The following is a 15623-nucleotide window of genomic DNA, read 5'->3' as shown; positions in this document are numbered from 1 at the left end:
TCACTTTGACCTAAATTAATGAAATTTAAGATTTACATAAATAAGCTGCTGAAAAGACCCACTATAATCCAATAATTAGTCTCATTTTTATCAACTCTGCTGTTGCACAAAATAATATAATGTTGGTAAATAGCACCGATGTAGAAGAATTTAAAAATGTACATACTCACACGTGCTTTTATTTGTTGGACTAACAGCAGATTACCAAATTATTGCAGTGAACGGACTAACAGCTGAGATTAGGCAAATCCAACACATTTCCACACTTCCTTTATTCTTTCCTTCCATACTTGTTTCCATACTTGTGTTGTCCTTCCTTCCTTCCACACTTCTTCTTTCCTTCCGTCTTCCACACTTCCTTAATTCTTTCCTTTCTTCTTTCCTTCCTTCTTTCCTTCCTTCCACACTTCTTTATTTCCTTCCTTCTTTCCTTCCTTCCACACTTCTTTATTTCCTTCTTTCCACACTTCTTTATTTCCTTCCTTCTTCCACACTTCCTTAATTCTTCCCTTCCTTCTTTCCTTCCTTCCACACTTTCTTCTTTCGACACTACCTCCCACACTTCCTTCCTTCCATCCACACTTCATTCCTTCTTTACTTACTTACACACTTCCTTCCATATCTCCTTTCTTTCGTACATCCTTCCATCCTTACACACTTCCTTCCTTCCAAGCTTCCTTCATTCCATGATTCCTTCATTCCTTCCTTCCACACTTTGTTCCTTCCATACTTACACACTTCGTTTGTTCCTTCCTTCCTCATTTAAAACCTCCCTTCCTTCCTTCCTTTCTCACATCCTCCCTTCCTTAACTTCCTTCCTCACTTACATCCTCCCTTCTTTCCTTCCTTCCTTCCTCACTTATATCCTCCCTTCCTTCCTCACTTAAAACCTCCTTTCCTTTCCTTCCTTCCTTCCTCACTTACATCCTCCCTTCCTTAACTTCCTTCCTCACATCCTCCCTTCCTTAACTTCCTTCCTCACATCCTCCCTTCCTTCCTTCCTCACTTACATCCTCCCTTCCTTCCTTCCTCACTTACATCCTCCCTTCTTTCTTTCCTTCCTTACTTACTTACATCCTCCCTTCCTTCCTCACTTACATCCTCCCTTATATCCTCCCTTCCTTCCTCACTTAAAACCTCCTTTCCTTCCTTCCTCACTTACATCCTCCCTTCCTTAACTTCCTTCCTCACTTACATCCTCCCTTTCTTCCTTCCTCACTTACATCCTCCCTTCTTTCTTTCCTTCCTTCCTCACTTACATCCTCCCTTCCTTCCTCACTTACATCCTCCCTTCTTTCCTTCCTTCCTTCCTTCCTCACTTACATCCTCCCTTCTTTCCTTCCTTCCTTCCTCACTTACATCCTCCCTTCCTCAACTTCCTCCCCTCCATCCTTGTTGAAGACACCGTACAGCTGTATAATCTGTGGTTTAGTTTAAATCTGTTTGTTTTTAGAACAAATCCTTGAAGTTTATGTTCAGTTTAAAGTGTGCGTGTCTGTGTGAAACATTTGCTGCGATGCAGCTGCACTTTTCTCAGGATTATTTCGCTCTCTGTGCAGCTCAGCAGGGAGGTTTCACTCAAAATTCATGAGGACCAGAGGGAAGCAGCTCAGTTAATGGCAGCTACCTTTTTTATATTTACACCCTCTGGACTTGAAATTGTTTTTCTCTGCTGCTGTTTGGAAGATTAATAAATGTCTGTGCTTCAACGGCAGAACCAAGAAACCTGGTTCAGTTTGTGGGGAAATGAAGCACTGAACCCTGGATGAGGATGTAATTTGATTCAGATAAAGTACATTATTTTAGAAAGCTGTGACACCGACTGTACTGCAGGTGGAACGACCAATTTATATCACAATTACTCCGTTCCAAATTGTATATTTGCAAAAAACGAGGTTTACTCAGTCTCTATTTTACTTAACTTATCTACCGCATAACCATCAAAAATATATCAGATGCAAAACATTTGACAAATCTAGATTTTAAAACTGACTAAAACAGTTTTAGGACTAAAAAAAAATGTAAAAATAATGTGTCATAAAAAAAAAAAAAAATCAAACCCACCCACCTTATTCCTGTGGGCTCCACAGTATAAATTATTCTGGATACTACTTCCTGTCAGATACAGGAAGTAGCAGAAAGCATTGGTTAACCATGGTAGCGGAGCACGAACTGTGGTTTATTTAAAATTTATTTGCATTTAGTTCAGCAGATAAAACTCTGTTTTTGTTTTGTTCACATTTATTTAACAATCATAAAGTTTACTAAAACAGCCGTGCTGAGTTCAGGTACCTGTTGTGTTCACTGCTGCAGAACAACCAGACCAAACTAAATCAGTGGCTACAATAACAGAGTTTTTAACACGGAGCCCCCCCCCCCCCCCCCCCCCCCAAAAAAAAAGAAAGAGTTCCTGTGAAAAGAGGTTTAGTTTCCACCTCCTACCTACAGATTAAGAATTAAGAAGAATGTGGCTGAAAAACCTGAACTTGAAGAGACAACCCAAAACTCTGCATGTGAGCTCATTTCACTTTGTTGACAAACGGCCGACGGAGGAAAACCTGCGTCCTACTTTGTGTCTGGACTAAAATAAACCACCGGAGAAGAAACGCTGGATCCTCAGAAGGATTGAAAACAGTGACGAGAACATCAGGGATGATTTCAGGTGTAAAGAGGACACGCCGATTCCGGTCCACACCGGAAGTCATGCCCATAATTCGCGCAACACAGCATAGGGGCTAGGAATAAGGTGGAGAGGTGACTTTGGGACATCATAAAAAGTGTTTAAGTATCGACAACTATTTGGCATGGATTAGAAGCTGAACCAGTGGTTTCATCCCTGACAAGTCTGAACTCTAAGCTCTCCAAGTACAAACACGACACTCAAGAGACAAGATTATATTCACAGTCACAAACAACTGACCAGCCTGCTCTCTACTGAAAATGAGTCCTCATGACTCATAGAGACTACCTGTGTAAATAAAGGTTAAATAAAATAAAAATAAATCTACTGAACGTCTAACGCTTAAATAAAAACTAACCCTGCATCTTGATCCTTCCTAAACCCTCAACAAACCCAGAGTCAGGCCACCCTTGTCTGGGTCTTCTTTGGATCAAGGTGTCTACAGTAGGAACGGAAACATGCAAGAACCCGATGTCCACCTCTGAGGATCTGTCCCAAAATACTAACAACAAACGTACAGCTGCTTCGATTGCTCTGTAAACAAACAAACAAACAAACCGACAGACATGTATACTGTTCAACTCTCCCTTCAGAGGCTTTAAAAACCACATTTCATGGTATAAAGCCTATAAGAGACAGAGCTGGACGTCACTCAGGATGGATTCAAAGGAAAATAAATAAACTCAGATCTATTTCAAACAAATTCTAAAAATTAAATTTAAAGACTGTTAACAAAAACGGTTTCCTTCTCCTGTATTAGAGCCTCATTCTTTCTTCCACATGTTGCTAATGTGCTTAACTCTCTGGCTGCCAACAGGAGATTTATGCTCAGACTGCGGTTGTCAAACATTGTTTGGTGCTTCATTTAATCAGCTTGGAAAAGCCACCATATGTGGCTTAAAACAGAATGAAATAAAACAGTTTTATCCTTGAAGTACTACAGTATTTTGAGTCTTCATCTCTTTATTTTCAAAACTTAAGGCGGAAATTGAGGATTTTGTGTGCAGAGAGATCAGACGGAATGTAAAATACATTTTTGTGTCCCTGAAGGTGAAAAGTGCCTACTGTTCTTTTAAAAAGTAATTTATGTCACAGCTTTGAAATGCTTATTTCTTGTTAAATGCATCTTCAACCCGTTCTAGTGAAATGCAGCGAAGATATTTGAAAGCCTTCTTACCGTAGGTAAGCACGTAGAGCGGCTTGCCATTGGTGTCCATGGTGCTCAGACATGGGGCCTTTGGAGAGATGGTGCCCCACCTTTGCAGAGCCGCCTCCAGAGACGGGGGCCAGTTGGTCACCACGCCCAACTGCTCGCCACGCATGGCGACCATCTGGGCCCCTTCAGCCTTGGGCAGGTTGGGGTCTGGCTGCTGGACTGCAGGTTGGCAGATGTAAACAAGAAGGAGAGTTAAAAGGTCACCGTTTCCATTTTTACACCGATCTGTTTAAGGATGGACACACCCTCACAGGAAATGTCTCACATTTAATTTTTCTGTGAACTGGAGCTTTGATGGTTCACATTTTTTCAGTTTGGGGCTTTTAAAGGAGCCGTATGCCGATGTGAGTGACATCTAGTGGTGAAGTGGCACATTACATTCAAACTGATGCCCATTGGTTCAGTCATGGAGGACAAACTCCATCCATCCATAATCTTTCTTTCTTTTTGAGTTGAGAAGGTCACTGGTGCCCATGTCCAGCTATCACTGTGCAAGAGGTGGGGGACACCCTGGATAGGTCTCCAGTCCATCACAGGGACACACGGAGACAAAAAAATATTCACACTCTCACCTAAGGACAATTTAGAGTTACCACTCGGCCTAACATGCATGGTTTTGGTCTGTGGGAGGAAACCGGAGTACCCGGAGAAAACCCACGCATGCACGGAGAGAACATGCAAACTCCACCCAGCAAGGTCTGTGGCCGGGATTTGAACCAGTGACTTTTTCGCTGAGAGGCAGCAGCTCTACCAACTGATCCACCGTGACGCCCTGGAGGAAAAACTGCAGTGGTTAAATGTTAACTCTATTTTCATTGTTAAAACATTAATTATTGATTGACCTTTTACTTCTAAAGATAGAAAACAAAGATTTGAAAGAAACAAAGATTTTTTTTTTTAGACTTGTGGATTAAAGTTCAGTTAAAACGTAGCATTTCTTAAAGAAATGCACGCCACCCACCACTTTGCATGTCAACATTTCAAACAAAGAGCGAAGAGTACGTACAGCTCAGTATCTGTAATTTTAACGGAGTTACAGCATTTTTTTATGTTTGCTGAGATAAATTAGATATCGCTCTTAAATCAAGTTGACTCCAAAAGAAAAATAAAACACAAAGACAAGAAATGATGATATCGTCCACCCATCATGGCAGGAAATCAATAAGCAATTAGAGAAATAAAAGGTGTTTTCAGGAGAAATAACAAAATAAAAGCCATTACTTTGTTTAAACTAAAGATTCATGTTTGCATGAAGACAGTGTGCATTGTACCCTTGCTATCACTCTTGTATCACACAGAGAAGACATTGTAATGAAATGAACCATCACAGTGATGCATTTTAACTACACACTGAGCCAACTGAGCATTTCTAACATTTCATGCTTAAATAATGAATTAAGTTCTGGCTCTGCAGCTTTTCATACTGAAAACAGAAGGAAATATTCATCAGGTTCTGCATTGTTGGAGCCGACAGAAGGGAATAAAATCAGAGCAAAAATTGGTCTGAACAGAATATTTTTCAACTGCATGAGATAAAACGAAGGATAGATGGTTTTTGTAAGATTATATGAAACCTTATGAAAAACTAAATTTATGTTGCGCTACAGCTTGGATGCTTAGTTCAATCAAAAATAAAAGGAATGCAATTTTCAGCCCGTCCTACAAAGTGTTAACAACGTGTTTCACCTTCCAGAAGTTCCTCGAAGTCGTCAACGAAGAACTCCGTTAACGGAGGTCGTTTGGGTCTCTTCAGCGTGTTGACGAGTTGCTGTATTTTGGCTGAAACTCTGCTGCTGACTGGAACACCTGCAGAACAACAACACAAACAAAACTTTTCATCTAATCGAATCCGGCAGCTGCACGCCGCAGCTCGTCTTCTGTGAAATCTGAAAACAAATGTACATCAAGTTGCCCTGAACCTGCAGAAGCATCAGTGAGCGTGACGCTCCGAGCGGTGACGGGAGAAACGATGCAGTGGGACCTCACAGAGAGGGGAGCGTTGACATGTGGAATAGGAAGTGCCGAGATCTGGTTGGAAACGGACGTTCGGGCGGATCTGATTTAAACTTTTGGTTGATTCAAAGAAATTAAAATTTAAAAACGAGAAAAATAAGAGAATAAATGCACTGTGGTGGTTTGCAGCAAAGTTCGAAGCAGCTGAGATGAGAGTCAACTTCTCCGAGTACGAGGCCGCGGTTCTCGACAAGAATAAGGTGGAACGCTCCCTCTGGGTGGAGTTGGTGCTTTGCCTCAAGTGCAAAAGTTCAAGTATCTTTGTTGTTTGTGGTTGCTCCAGTCTGCTGTAATGAAGGAAGAGTTTAGCCAAAAGTCAAAGCTCCTGATTTAGGGATCCGTCTATGATCCAACACTAACCAATGACCAAAAGAACAACATCCTGGGTCCAAGCGGCTGACACAAACTGGCCATGCTCAGCCTTAAATATAGGCTGAGGAGTTCCATCATCTGGAGGGGAGTTTGGAGTTAAACTGCGGCTCCTTCTCGTCTAAAGGAGTCCGCGGAGCTGCTTCAGGCACCTGATTCTTTTTCCTGGACGCCTCCCTCTGGAGGTTTCTCCAGACGCATCCCACTGAGAGGAGATCCTGGGCAGACCCAGTACGTGGGCCAATAAGACAACTTTTTTTACTTCAAGTTCTTCAACAGCCTGACAAAATCCTTAATTTCATGTTCACAACGGTTTTACATCCTAATTTTACTGTGTCTGTATCTTTACACAACTTCAGGAAATCTTCAAAACTAAGAAAAGATTCTCATTAGGAATTTGAATTTGTACCGATGTGACAAATCTTTGACGAGTGCAAACTTTTCAAAGTTTTAGTTAAAAAAATAAAATTTAAAAACCAAGGCTTAATAGTTTCAATGTTGTTGTTTTTCTGGGGTTGTATTTATCTGATTGTGACCAGCTGAGGACCAGAAAAAGAATTTAATGTTTAGGATTCAAAACTTTTTACATGTAAGTCAGGATCTGCTCTAAAAGCCTCCAGACATTAAATAAAGCAGCAGAAACATGAGCTTTGAATGTCGAACAATATAAGATCTCAGACATGATGTGAAGAAATAAATCATTGACTCATCGAAGATTAAAAAATAATAAAAACTAACAAATATAAAGTAATAATTTTGCAAATCATCAAGTCAAACGTCCTAATCAGCTTTAATTTCTGAACTTAGGCAGATGATCCGTCTCTGTCTCCATGAGCTGCGTTCAACATCTCTGAGACACCGGGCCATCGATCCTAACGTGTGATGAACGACTCGTCTGCCACGGCTTCAGATTGTTCCAGGGAGTAAAAAAAGAATAAACTATGAACAAGTAAAATATTGTTTTAGTCATCTCTGAGGACTGCGGAGACAGAGCCAGAAGAATCATTTCAATCCGACCCAAACTGACGTGGAAACAACCAATTAAAGAACCAAGATCAACGAAAATTAAGTGGAATACACTCAAACTGGAGTACGACTTTTTTTAAAACACTCGAAACAAGCACATGATACAGTACTGTACACAATATTTGACCCATCCTCCATTACTTTACAATTTGCTTGCAGATTTTCAAGTCATCATTAAATGTGAAATCATTCAACCGTCCTTCAGGTTGTCTGAAAATCTGTGCGACCAGTTTCAGAAGAAGGGCTTTGGTCTGTTTGTGACACCACTGAACTTAAACTATAAATCATTCAGGTGCAAAAACAACCCACTCCTAAACCCAAGACATAAACAAGTCTCATGTCAACAATACCAGAAAACTGAAAAAAAAAAATTTAATTTGATCTTTAGGTCCTCCCGTCTAGTCTGTTACAAAAAAACAATTCCCATGTTTGAAAAATACCAAAGATAAATCAGTTTGACAAACAACAAGCGAGAATTTAGCTCCAGTTAAGTTATTCCCATCCAGTTCATGATCATTTTTTAAGCCTTGAACGTTTAGTCCACTTGTCTTTTTTTTAATTCATGCTGTACAACATGCTGCCATGGTCAGGTTGAACGACTGGACAGGAAATAAACAAAGTCCAAAGAAAAACTTTGAAAGGTTTTCAGAAAGCCTGATTGATCAAGTCTCACCGTCTCCGGTCTCCATCAGCTCCGCGTTGCCGTATTTGGGCGTCTGTCTCTGGGCGGCAAAACCGGGCCCTGGGGTTCGTTCCACTTGGATCCCATCGGTGGCGGGGGTGTTGGTGGTGTTGTTGGTGTAGCTGGTGACGTCTGGTGGGGCTGAGTGGTTCTCTGGAAGGGATTCAAGCAGTACGAGAAGGCCTGGTTACCATCAGAGACAAAACATAAATAAAAATGCTACTTTAAGGTAAATGAAAATACATTTTCAAAAAATTAACCACCCCAGATAAAAGTTTGACGATCATTTAAAAGCATCAGGATCAAGAAAATTAGTTGAAATATATATATATATATATATAAAATATTTAATATTTGCAAAAATGAGTTATTGAGCATCCCAAAACGAAGGTTTTATATTTGTCAGCGTTGGCTTGTACCTGTTCAAGAAGCATAAAAAAACTAAAGACATTAAGACTGCCGAGTGTTTAATTCCAAAATATGTTGAAAACAACTCAAATGTAATCGTTAGTGCTAAAAGAAGCAGAACTTCGGCTGACAAAGTTAATCACAAAGCAAAAAGAAGTTAAACTTTAGCTATAATGTAACAGAATTGAAAAGGTGAAAAGCCAAAAGTCTCAGATTGCTTTCCAAAAGTAGCAAAACACAAGCTAAGAGCTAAAAGCTTAAAATGGCAAAAGGAAAACTAAAAGCTAATTGTAGCAAAAATACTGGGTAAAAGCTAAATGTAGCTAATTCAAAATAGCAAAAGATTAACCAAAAGATAAAAAGTAAAATCACAGTTAAAAGTACCAAATAACTATACATTTAATTTAACAAACAATTAGGTAAAAGCTAAAAGCAGCTAAAGTTACCTGGAGAAAAAAAAAGAATAGCTAAAAGTAGCACAACGCTGGGGAATAGTAGCAAAACACTAAAAAGACGAGACAAAAATATAGAAAGGTTTTAAAAGATTTTTTAAAAGACTGTTATTGAAGGAAATAAAAAAAATAAATTTCTACAGAAAAAGGTTTGTAAAATAAGATAATTTTAAAATATTAAAAGCTAAAAAACAAAACAAAAGTCAGAGCACCCATTGCCTGAATGAGCTGATTCCTACATGACTGCATTATTGGTGGCGGGAATTTAAATTACTGCCTTGCACATTAAAGTCCCCGTGTGTTGTGCTAGTGCTCAGAGAACATGTTGGGTATGACTCTCAGCTACTACCACACCAAGTTTTAGCTCAACATTTTTAAAACTGACTGAGGTGTAGCTGTTTATGCGTTCTCAAAAGTTGATCCGCTGTGGCAGCCATCTTGAATCGGGTATACTCCAAAAGACAACCAGTTGTAGATGCACATCCACTTGTTACTATCAGAGTTAGATTAAAATCCAACGAGTTGTTCGGATATTTTTCAAAAAGACCAACACGTTTGACACACTTTAGAAACATGCAGTGGAAATCCACCAGAACCAGAGCTTCGGCTGCCTCCAGGATCTCGCGGTCGTGCCAGATCATCAGCTGCAGCAGGTTCCCGTCTTTGAAGAAATAAAGAAAGGATCCATTTCCCGTAGGAGTCGAACGCTAACATTCGTGTTCAGGACGTTTCTGAAACCAGTTTGTGCCACATTTAGGTTCCGTTTCAACCCACCTGTGTTCCTGATGTTTCAAAGCTTCTCTCAAGTGTCAGCTTCTTCATATTTACCCTTTTTTATGAGACTGCGGTTCAACAACAGCAAACGCATTTCACCACCGCGCGTTCAGGACTTGACTGATTGAAGCATGAAACGAAGTGAAGAGGAGGTGAATATGAACAGAAGTGGATGCTGATTCAAGCCGTTACACCAGTTTGCTGCATCTGCCTTTGGTCAAACTGCTCACTTCAATTTAGGTCATCAACTTTCCCATAAATGGTCAAAATCCCATTTATTTAGTGTGCAGGGGTATAACTTCATACATCTGTACTAACTGACCCCTGGAGGTCAGAGGTCAGGCGAAGATGTAATAAAACAACAACAAAGTGCTCTTCAGGATTCTCAGCTCAAACTTTTAAATTCTTCACTTTTGCATGAGATGCTCAAAGGTGATGAACTTTAATGGAACCAAGTATCCTGAGGATTTAAGCTGGTTGTGGTTTCAGTCAAGCAGCTGGTTTGTTCTCACGTCCTCCTGAGAAACAGCTACAACTGCAACGATCACACTTTATCTCTGCAAACTGTTTTCTTTTCCTGTGACATAAATCTTCTTGTGAACCATCCATCCATCATCTTCCACTTGTTCTGAAGTCTGGTCACGGGGGGCAGCATCTTGATCACGGAGGTCCAGACATCTCTCTCCACAGCCTCTTCCAGCTCTTCTGTGAGGACTCCAAGGTGTTCCCAGGACAACCGAGAGACATAGTCTCTCCAGTGTGTCTTGGGTCTTCTCCAGGGTCTCCTCCCAGTCGGACATGTCCAAAGCTCCTACCTAGGGAGGCGCCCAGGGAGCATCGTTACCAGATGAACCACCTCAACTGGCTCCTCTGGATGTGGAGGAGCAGCGGTTCTACTCTGAGTCTCTCCTGATAACTGAACTTCTCACCCTGTCTCTAAGAGAGCGTCCAGCTGCCCTGCAGAGGAAACTCATTTCATCCTCCTGTATCCACGATCTCATTCTTTCTGTCTCTACTCAGAGTTCATGACCAGAGGTGAGGGTAGAAACGTAGACCGACGGGTAAACAGAGAGCTTTGCCTTGCAGCTCCGCTCCCTCTTCACCACAATGGACCGGTACAGTTCTTGTGAACTAGTTAGCAATATTTTCCTCTGCATCAAACTGCTGCTTGTAGCTATAAGCCTACGATTTATTATGATCAGTTAAAGATCCATCTCCTCCTTATAGAGTTTTTTTTTAGCCTTTTTGATCCCATCAAATTCATATACATTTGCTTTAAAAACACAAAACTGCAAACGGGTTATTTTATTGAACGTGATTCACTTTCTAAAAGGAAAACTTCATACCAGACTTGATCAGTGTCATTCACATGACGGTTTAGCTTTTGTTTATGCTAAATGCACCCAACAAACACATTTCTGAGATGCCTTTAAGTGTATTTCCATTAGTGCCACGTGCTTTCTCTTGACTAATTCTGAGCTCAACATGATTTTATACGCAGAGGAAACTGAAATAAGTGAGTAAGAGAGGACTTCTAGTGAAGCACAGAGGGTCGAGGAGACAAAAACAGAGTACCTTTCCCAGGAATGGACTGAATATGAACACTGCAGCATGCAGGACAGGCATGCTAATTACTGCAGCATGTTCTACATCCTGCCTCTGGAACATCTGGGCTGTCAGTCTGGGCGACACTGAACTGGACGTAACCCCTCTGAAGTTTGGTGTTATTCATCTGCCTGCTCATGTCTCTGTGCACGTCCGTCTGCCCTGCTTATTATACAACGTGTGGGTGAATATGTGAACACAACTTCAGCGACCTCATCAGATTGTCTTTACGATGACGGGAGACGGGGGATGAATATTGCTGCCGGCTGAGGAGGAGGAAGATGAACGCCTCCTTCACTGCAGGAATACCAAACAGCCAGACTGAGAGAGCGACGAGACGTTTTCATCTCACCGCTCGAGTCGAGGGCTTCAAACCTGCTGGTTAGCTAATCACATTGTAGCTGAAAATTCACTAATTCAGAACCACAAAACAGCAAATTCCTCCTCCTCATATTGGGACTCTTGTCATTGTGGACATGCAGTGAAATCAAACTACCCCGACATTAAACAGAGGCGGGGCTTCCAAAACAGTTGACGTTGTCATGACCAGGCCAACAAAGGTTTTTAATGACTCTTGGGAAGGAAAGGAAGGAAGACTGATTTGCATGTGAGTTCATGTTGCAAAAACAGAGCAGCTTCAACAGCTTGGAGCTCAACATTTCTCAGGCTGAACTGGGAAAGCTGCTCTGAAGCGAGGGAGTCGTCCAGCTGCCTTCGTTTAAACCTTCTATTCATTTATCCATGCTGAGTAATCATAAGAAAAATAAAATGCAGATTAATTTTGATGACAGAGAAGAAATGAGTCGTTTTTGTTCATTTCAAACTATTAACAGCACCATAAGAAAATAAAAACAATGTAATACGTAATTGCACTTAACAGATTATTTTGATTATTGTTCAACTTAAAGGAGCAACTGAGGAGAGATGGAGTCCCTCGTGTTAGTTAAATTACTGTAACTGCGCAGATACTTTATAATAAAAAAGATAAATAAGTAAAAAAATACAAGAACTATGGTGTGTATATATAATAATCCAGTCAGCTATAAGAAAATTGACCTACTAACGTCTTTCCCCCAGATCTGTGCTTTCATCACACTTTAAAACAAAAAGAACATTTACAAAAGTAAGATGTTGAGAGGAAAATGTGAGCACTAAGACAAACAGAGCACACAGAATTCAACCACATTAGCTATGTTTACATGGACAAAAGTAATCAGATTAAACAGCCATTCGGAATAAAAATGAATCATGTAAACGCCCCATTTGGATTATTCTTTGTTGATTCAGCTCGATCTGAATGAATCTGTAATCTGAATGTTTACATGGACAAAAGTAATTAGATTAAACGGCCATTCGGAATAAAAATGCATCATGTAAACGCCCCATTTGGATTATTCTTTGTTGATTCAGCTCGATCTGAATGAATCTGTAATCTGAATAGCTATGTTTACATGGACAAAAGTAATCGGATTAAACGGCCATTCTGAATAAAAATGCATCATGTAAACGCCCCATTTGGATAATTCTTTGTTGATTCAGCTCGATCTGAATTAATCTGTAATCTGAATAGCTATAATTACATGCGCACAATTTTTTGGCCGGATTGAAATATTTTCAGATTAAATAATTCAAATGTATCGTTTACATGGGCACAATCTGTTCACGACGAGCGTTTACATGCAGCGGGATTTTATTCTGAATAGAAGTACTGACGTGCAGAGTGGTAAACTCTCCTTAAGAACACACCGAAGAAAAGTTTTACTTCCGGGATGAACGTAAACAAACCTGAGCACCCAAATGGACCCACGACAGGTTTTAATGACTGTGGAGACGTTGACGGACTGAGCTACAGGTAATACAGATCATTTTGAGTTCTTTCAAAGTTTCTAGTAGAAATGTTGTCGCTCACCGACCAGTTTTACTTCCCCTACGTGCTAATATTATTAGCATTAGCCAGGCGGAAATGGCAAAGTCGCACATGCACAGTCAGGTCAGTTTTTCACCATCAGAAAAAAATGAACAGATCAAGCGTTTACATGCGCATCGTTCGGGTTATGAATCGTCGTAAACCACCCGTTTCATTCTGATCACAAATTATTTCGGATCACGCTGAATAAACAAAAAATAACCCGAACGAGGTGTTTACATGACACGTTTTTATTCCGAACGACCGTTTGATCCGACTACTTATGTCCATGTAAACATAACAATTGAGAGGGGTGGTTTATGCCGATTCATAATCCGATCCGTGTGCATGTAAACACTTAATCTGATCATTTTATTCCGATCGAGGAAAACTGAGCTGACTGCGCATGTGCGACCTATGTCAATCTCACACATTTCCACCTGGCTAGATGTTAATATGTTGAGGAAGTAAAGCTGGTCAGTGAGCGACAACATTTCTACTAGAAACTTTGAAAGAGCTCAAAATGATCTGTATGACCTGCAGCTCAGTCAGGGAATGCAGCAACGTCTCCACCGTCATTAAAACCTGTCGTGGGTCCATTTGGGTGCTCAGCTTTGTTTATGGCCATCCCGGAAGTAGAACAGAAGTAGAACTTCTTCTTCTGTGTTTTTTTTTTTAAGGAGAGTTTACCACTCTGCACATGTCAGTACTTCTATTCAGAATCAAAGCCCGCTGCATGTGAACGCTCGTCGTGAACGGACTGTGCCCGTGTAAACGATACAACCAGATTAGTTAATCTGAAAACATTTCAATCCGATCAAAGAATTTTGTAAACATAACACAAAACTACAATGTGGGTTTGCAGCAACAAAATTACATTAATCAAATACTCTTAACAAATAGAATAATTTAAACTTTAGTAGACAACAGTTTTGCACATGAATGTTTTTTCTTCTTCTTTTGGCTGCTCTCTTCTTCAGGGGCCGCCACAGTGAACTAACTCGCCGGATGCCCTCGTTGACACAACCACAGACCACCGAGCTGCCACAGCCCTCTCTGTGGAGCAGAGAGCTGCCATCTAGGGCGCCTGGGGAGCAGATGGTGGGGGTTGCATTCGTGGTGGAGCATACGAGGGTGGAGGCAGGTGTGGGTGTTTCATCTTTCCCACTCGTTTTTTATTTTGATGTCGGTTCGGCGACCTTCTGATCACAGGCCCTCCTTCACTAGCTTCTGCACCACCACTCCTCTACATGAATATGCACTTTAAAAAAATATTAGAACAGTGACTGTTGTTGTTTTTAACATGTTGGCTGATGGTGAAGCTATATTTAAAGAGTCGGAGCTTTGGTATCCCTTATTGACCACACACACATGCTCGGACACAACATTAATAATCTGCTGTAACAAACACAAAACTAAAGAGAGGCAAACAGCCTACATTCCTCCACCATCTGCTTTCTAAAAATGCTGTTGTGAAGGTAGACTGCCTCTGGCTGAGCAGACAACTGGAACATGCTGCATAATTACTCAAATTAAGGAACACCACCAAACAGAAGAGCCTCGAGGAGAGGGACAGACTCACAAGCTGCTGTCTAACCAGTTCAAACACATTGTTGATTTTTGTCATCAACAATTCAAACAGCAGCTTGTTTTTATTACCATGCAGCAACAGCTCAATGCTATCAGGGTTAGCATTGCAATGATCTCTTCAGGACGCACCAGTCAGGGTCAACAAATAAATAAAAGAGGACACTGGGGGTAGATTCACTGAAAACCAACAGGGAAGACAACATCCCTGTTCACGACCAGAGATGACGAGTCCCTGTTCTGGTTTTTACCTCATCTCCAACTTACCGGAGAGTCGTGGCTCAAAGTTTCCATTCTGAACCAGGCCAGCTGGCTCTGCCCTCCTTATCCTCCTCCTCAAGGAGAGGTGGGTCAAAAGGCCTGCAGGTGAGGAACAAGAGGGGGAGGGAAGCTTCAAACAACTCGTCTTTCCACAGTTCTGGACTGGTTTCCAACAAGACACGGGCACCAAACCCAACGCCAGTTTAAAATAATATATAGATTTCTGAACTCGCGATGCTGTGGAAGAAATAAACCATGCAGGGTTTAAATCAGTTGGGCGTGGAATTTGAAATTAAAACATTAATTTTTCATTTAAAAAAAACAAAAAAACATGATAAGATTTTCAATAACTGTGCATCTAGATATAGGTTTATTATCATAGGCAGGTCGACAGTGCAAAGAAATGCTCAGGACGAGAAGAACCGTCTCGACTCGCTAACAAGAAATCAACAAGAAATATCGAAGAATGCAACAAAAAAACAAAAACAAGGCGCCAAAAGTGAAATACATCTACAGCTGCATGGTTCTGCTAGCAGCGTGGTCCTGTTAACAGTGAGGTTCTTTTAGTAGCATGGTCCATTTAACAGTGAGGTTCTGTTAGTAGCATGGTTCTGTTAGCAGCGTGGTTCTGTTAGCAGCGTGGT

General features: G+C 40.9%; 1 protein-coding gene across 1 annotated transcript in view; it reads right to left on the bottom strand.

The window, feature by feature from the left end:
• Positions 1-15623, bottom strand: part of LOC119414304 (disco-interacting protein 2 homolog C) — a 211323-nt gene that overhangs the window by 57615 nt on the left and 138085 nt on the right. The window contains exons 6-8 of the mRNA XM_037681399.1: positions 7978-8139; positions 5583-5702; positions 3858-4055 (exon numbers count right to left, since the gene is read on the bottom strand). Coding sequence (XP_037537327.1) covers positions 3858-4055; positions 5583-5702; positions 7978-8139 — 480 coding nt within the window. The remainder of the gene's footprint in view (positions 1-3857; positions 4056-5582; positions 5703-7977; positions 8140-15623) is intronic.

This window comes from Nematolebias whitei, chromosome 9 (assembly GCF_014905685.2).
Source record: "Nematolebias whitei isolate Nwh7 chromosome 9, NemWhi1, whole genome shotgun sequence".
Lineage (NCBI taxonomy): Eukaryota > Metazoa > Chordata > Actinopteri > Cyprinodontiformes > Rivulidae > Nematolebias > Nematolebias whitei.
The sequence above is the reverse complement of the archived record's forward strand: the minus strand, read 5'-3'. Positions and strand labels throughout refer to the sequence as shown.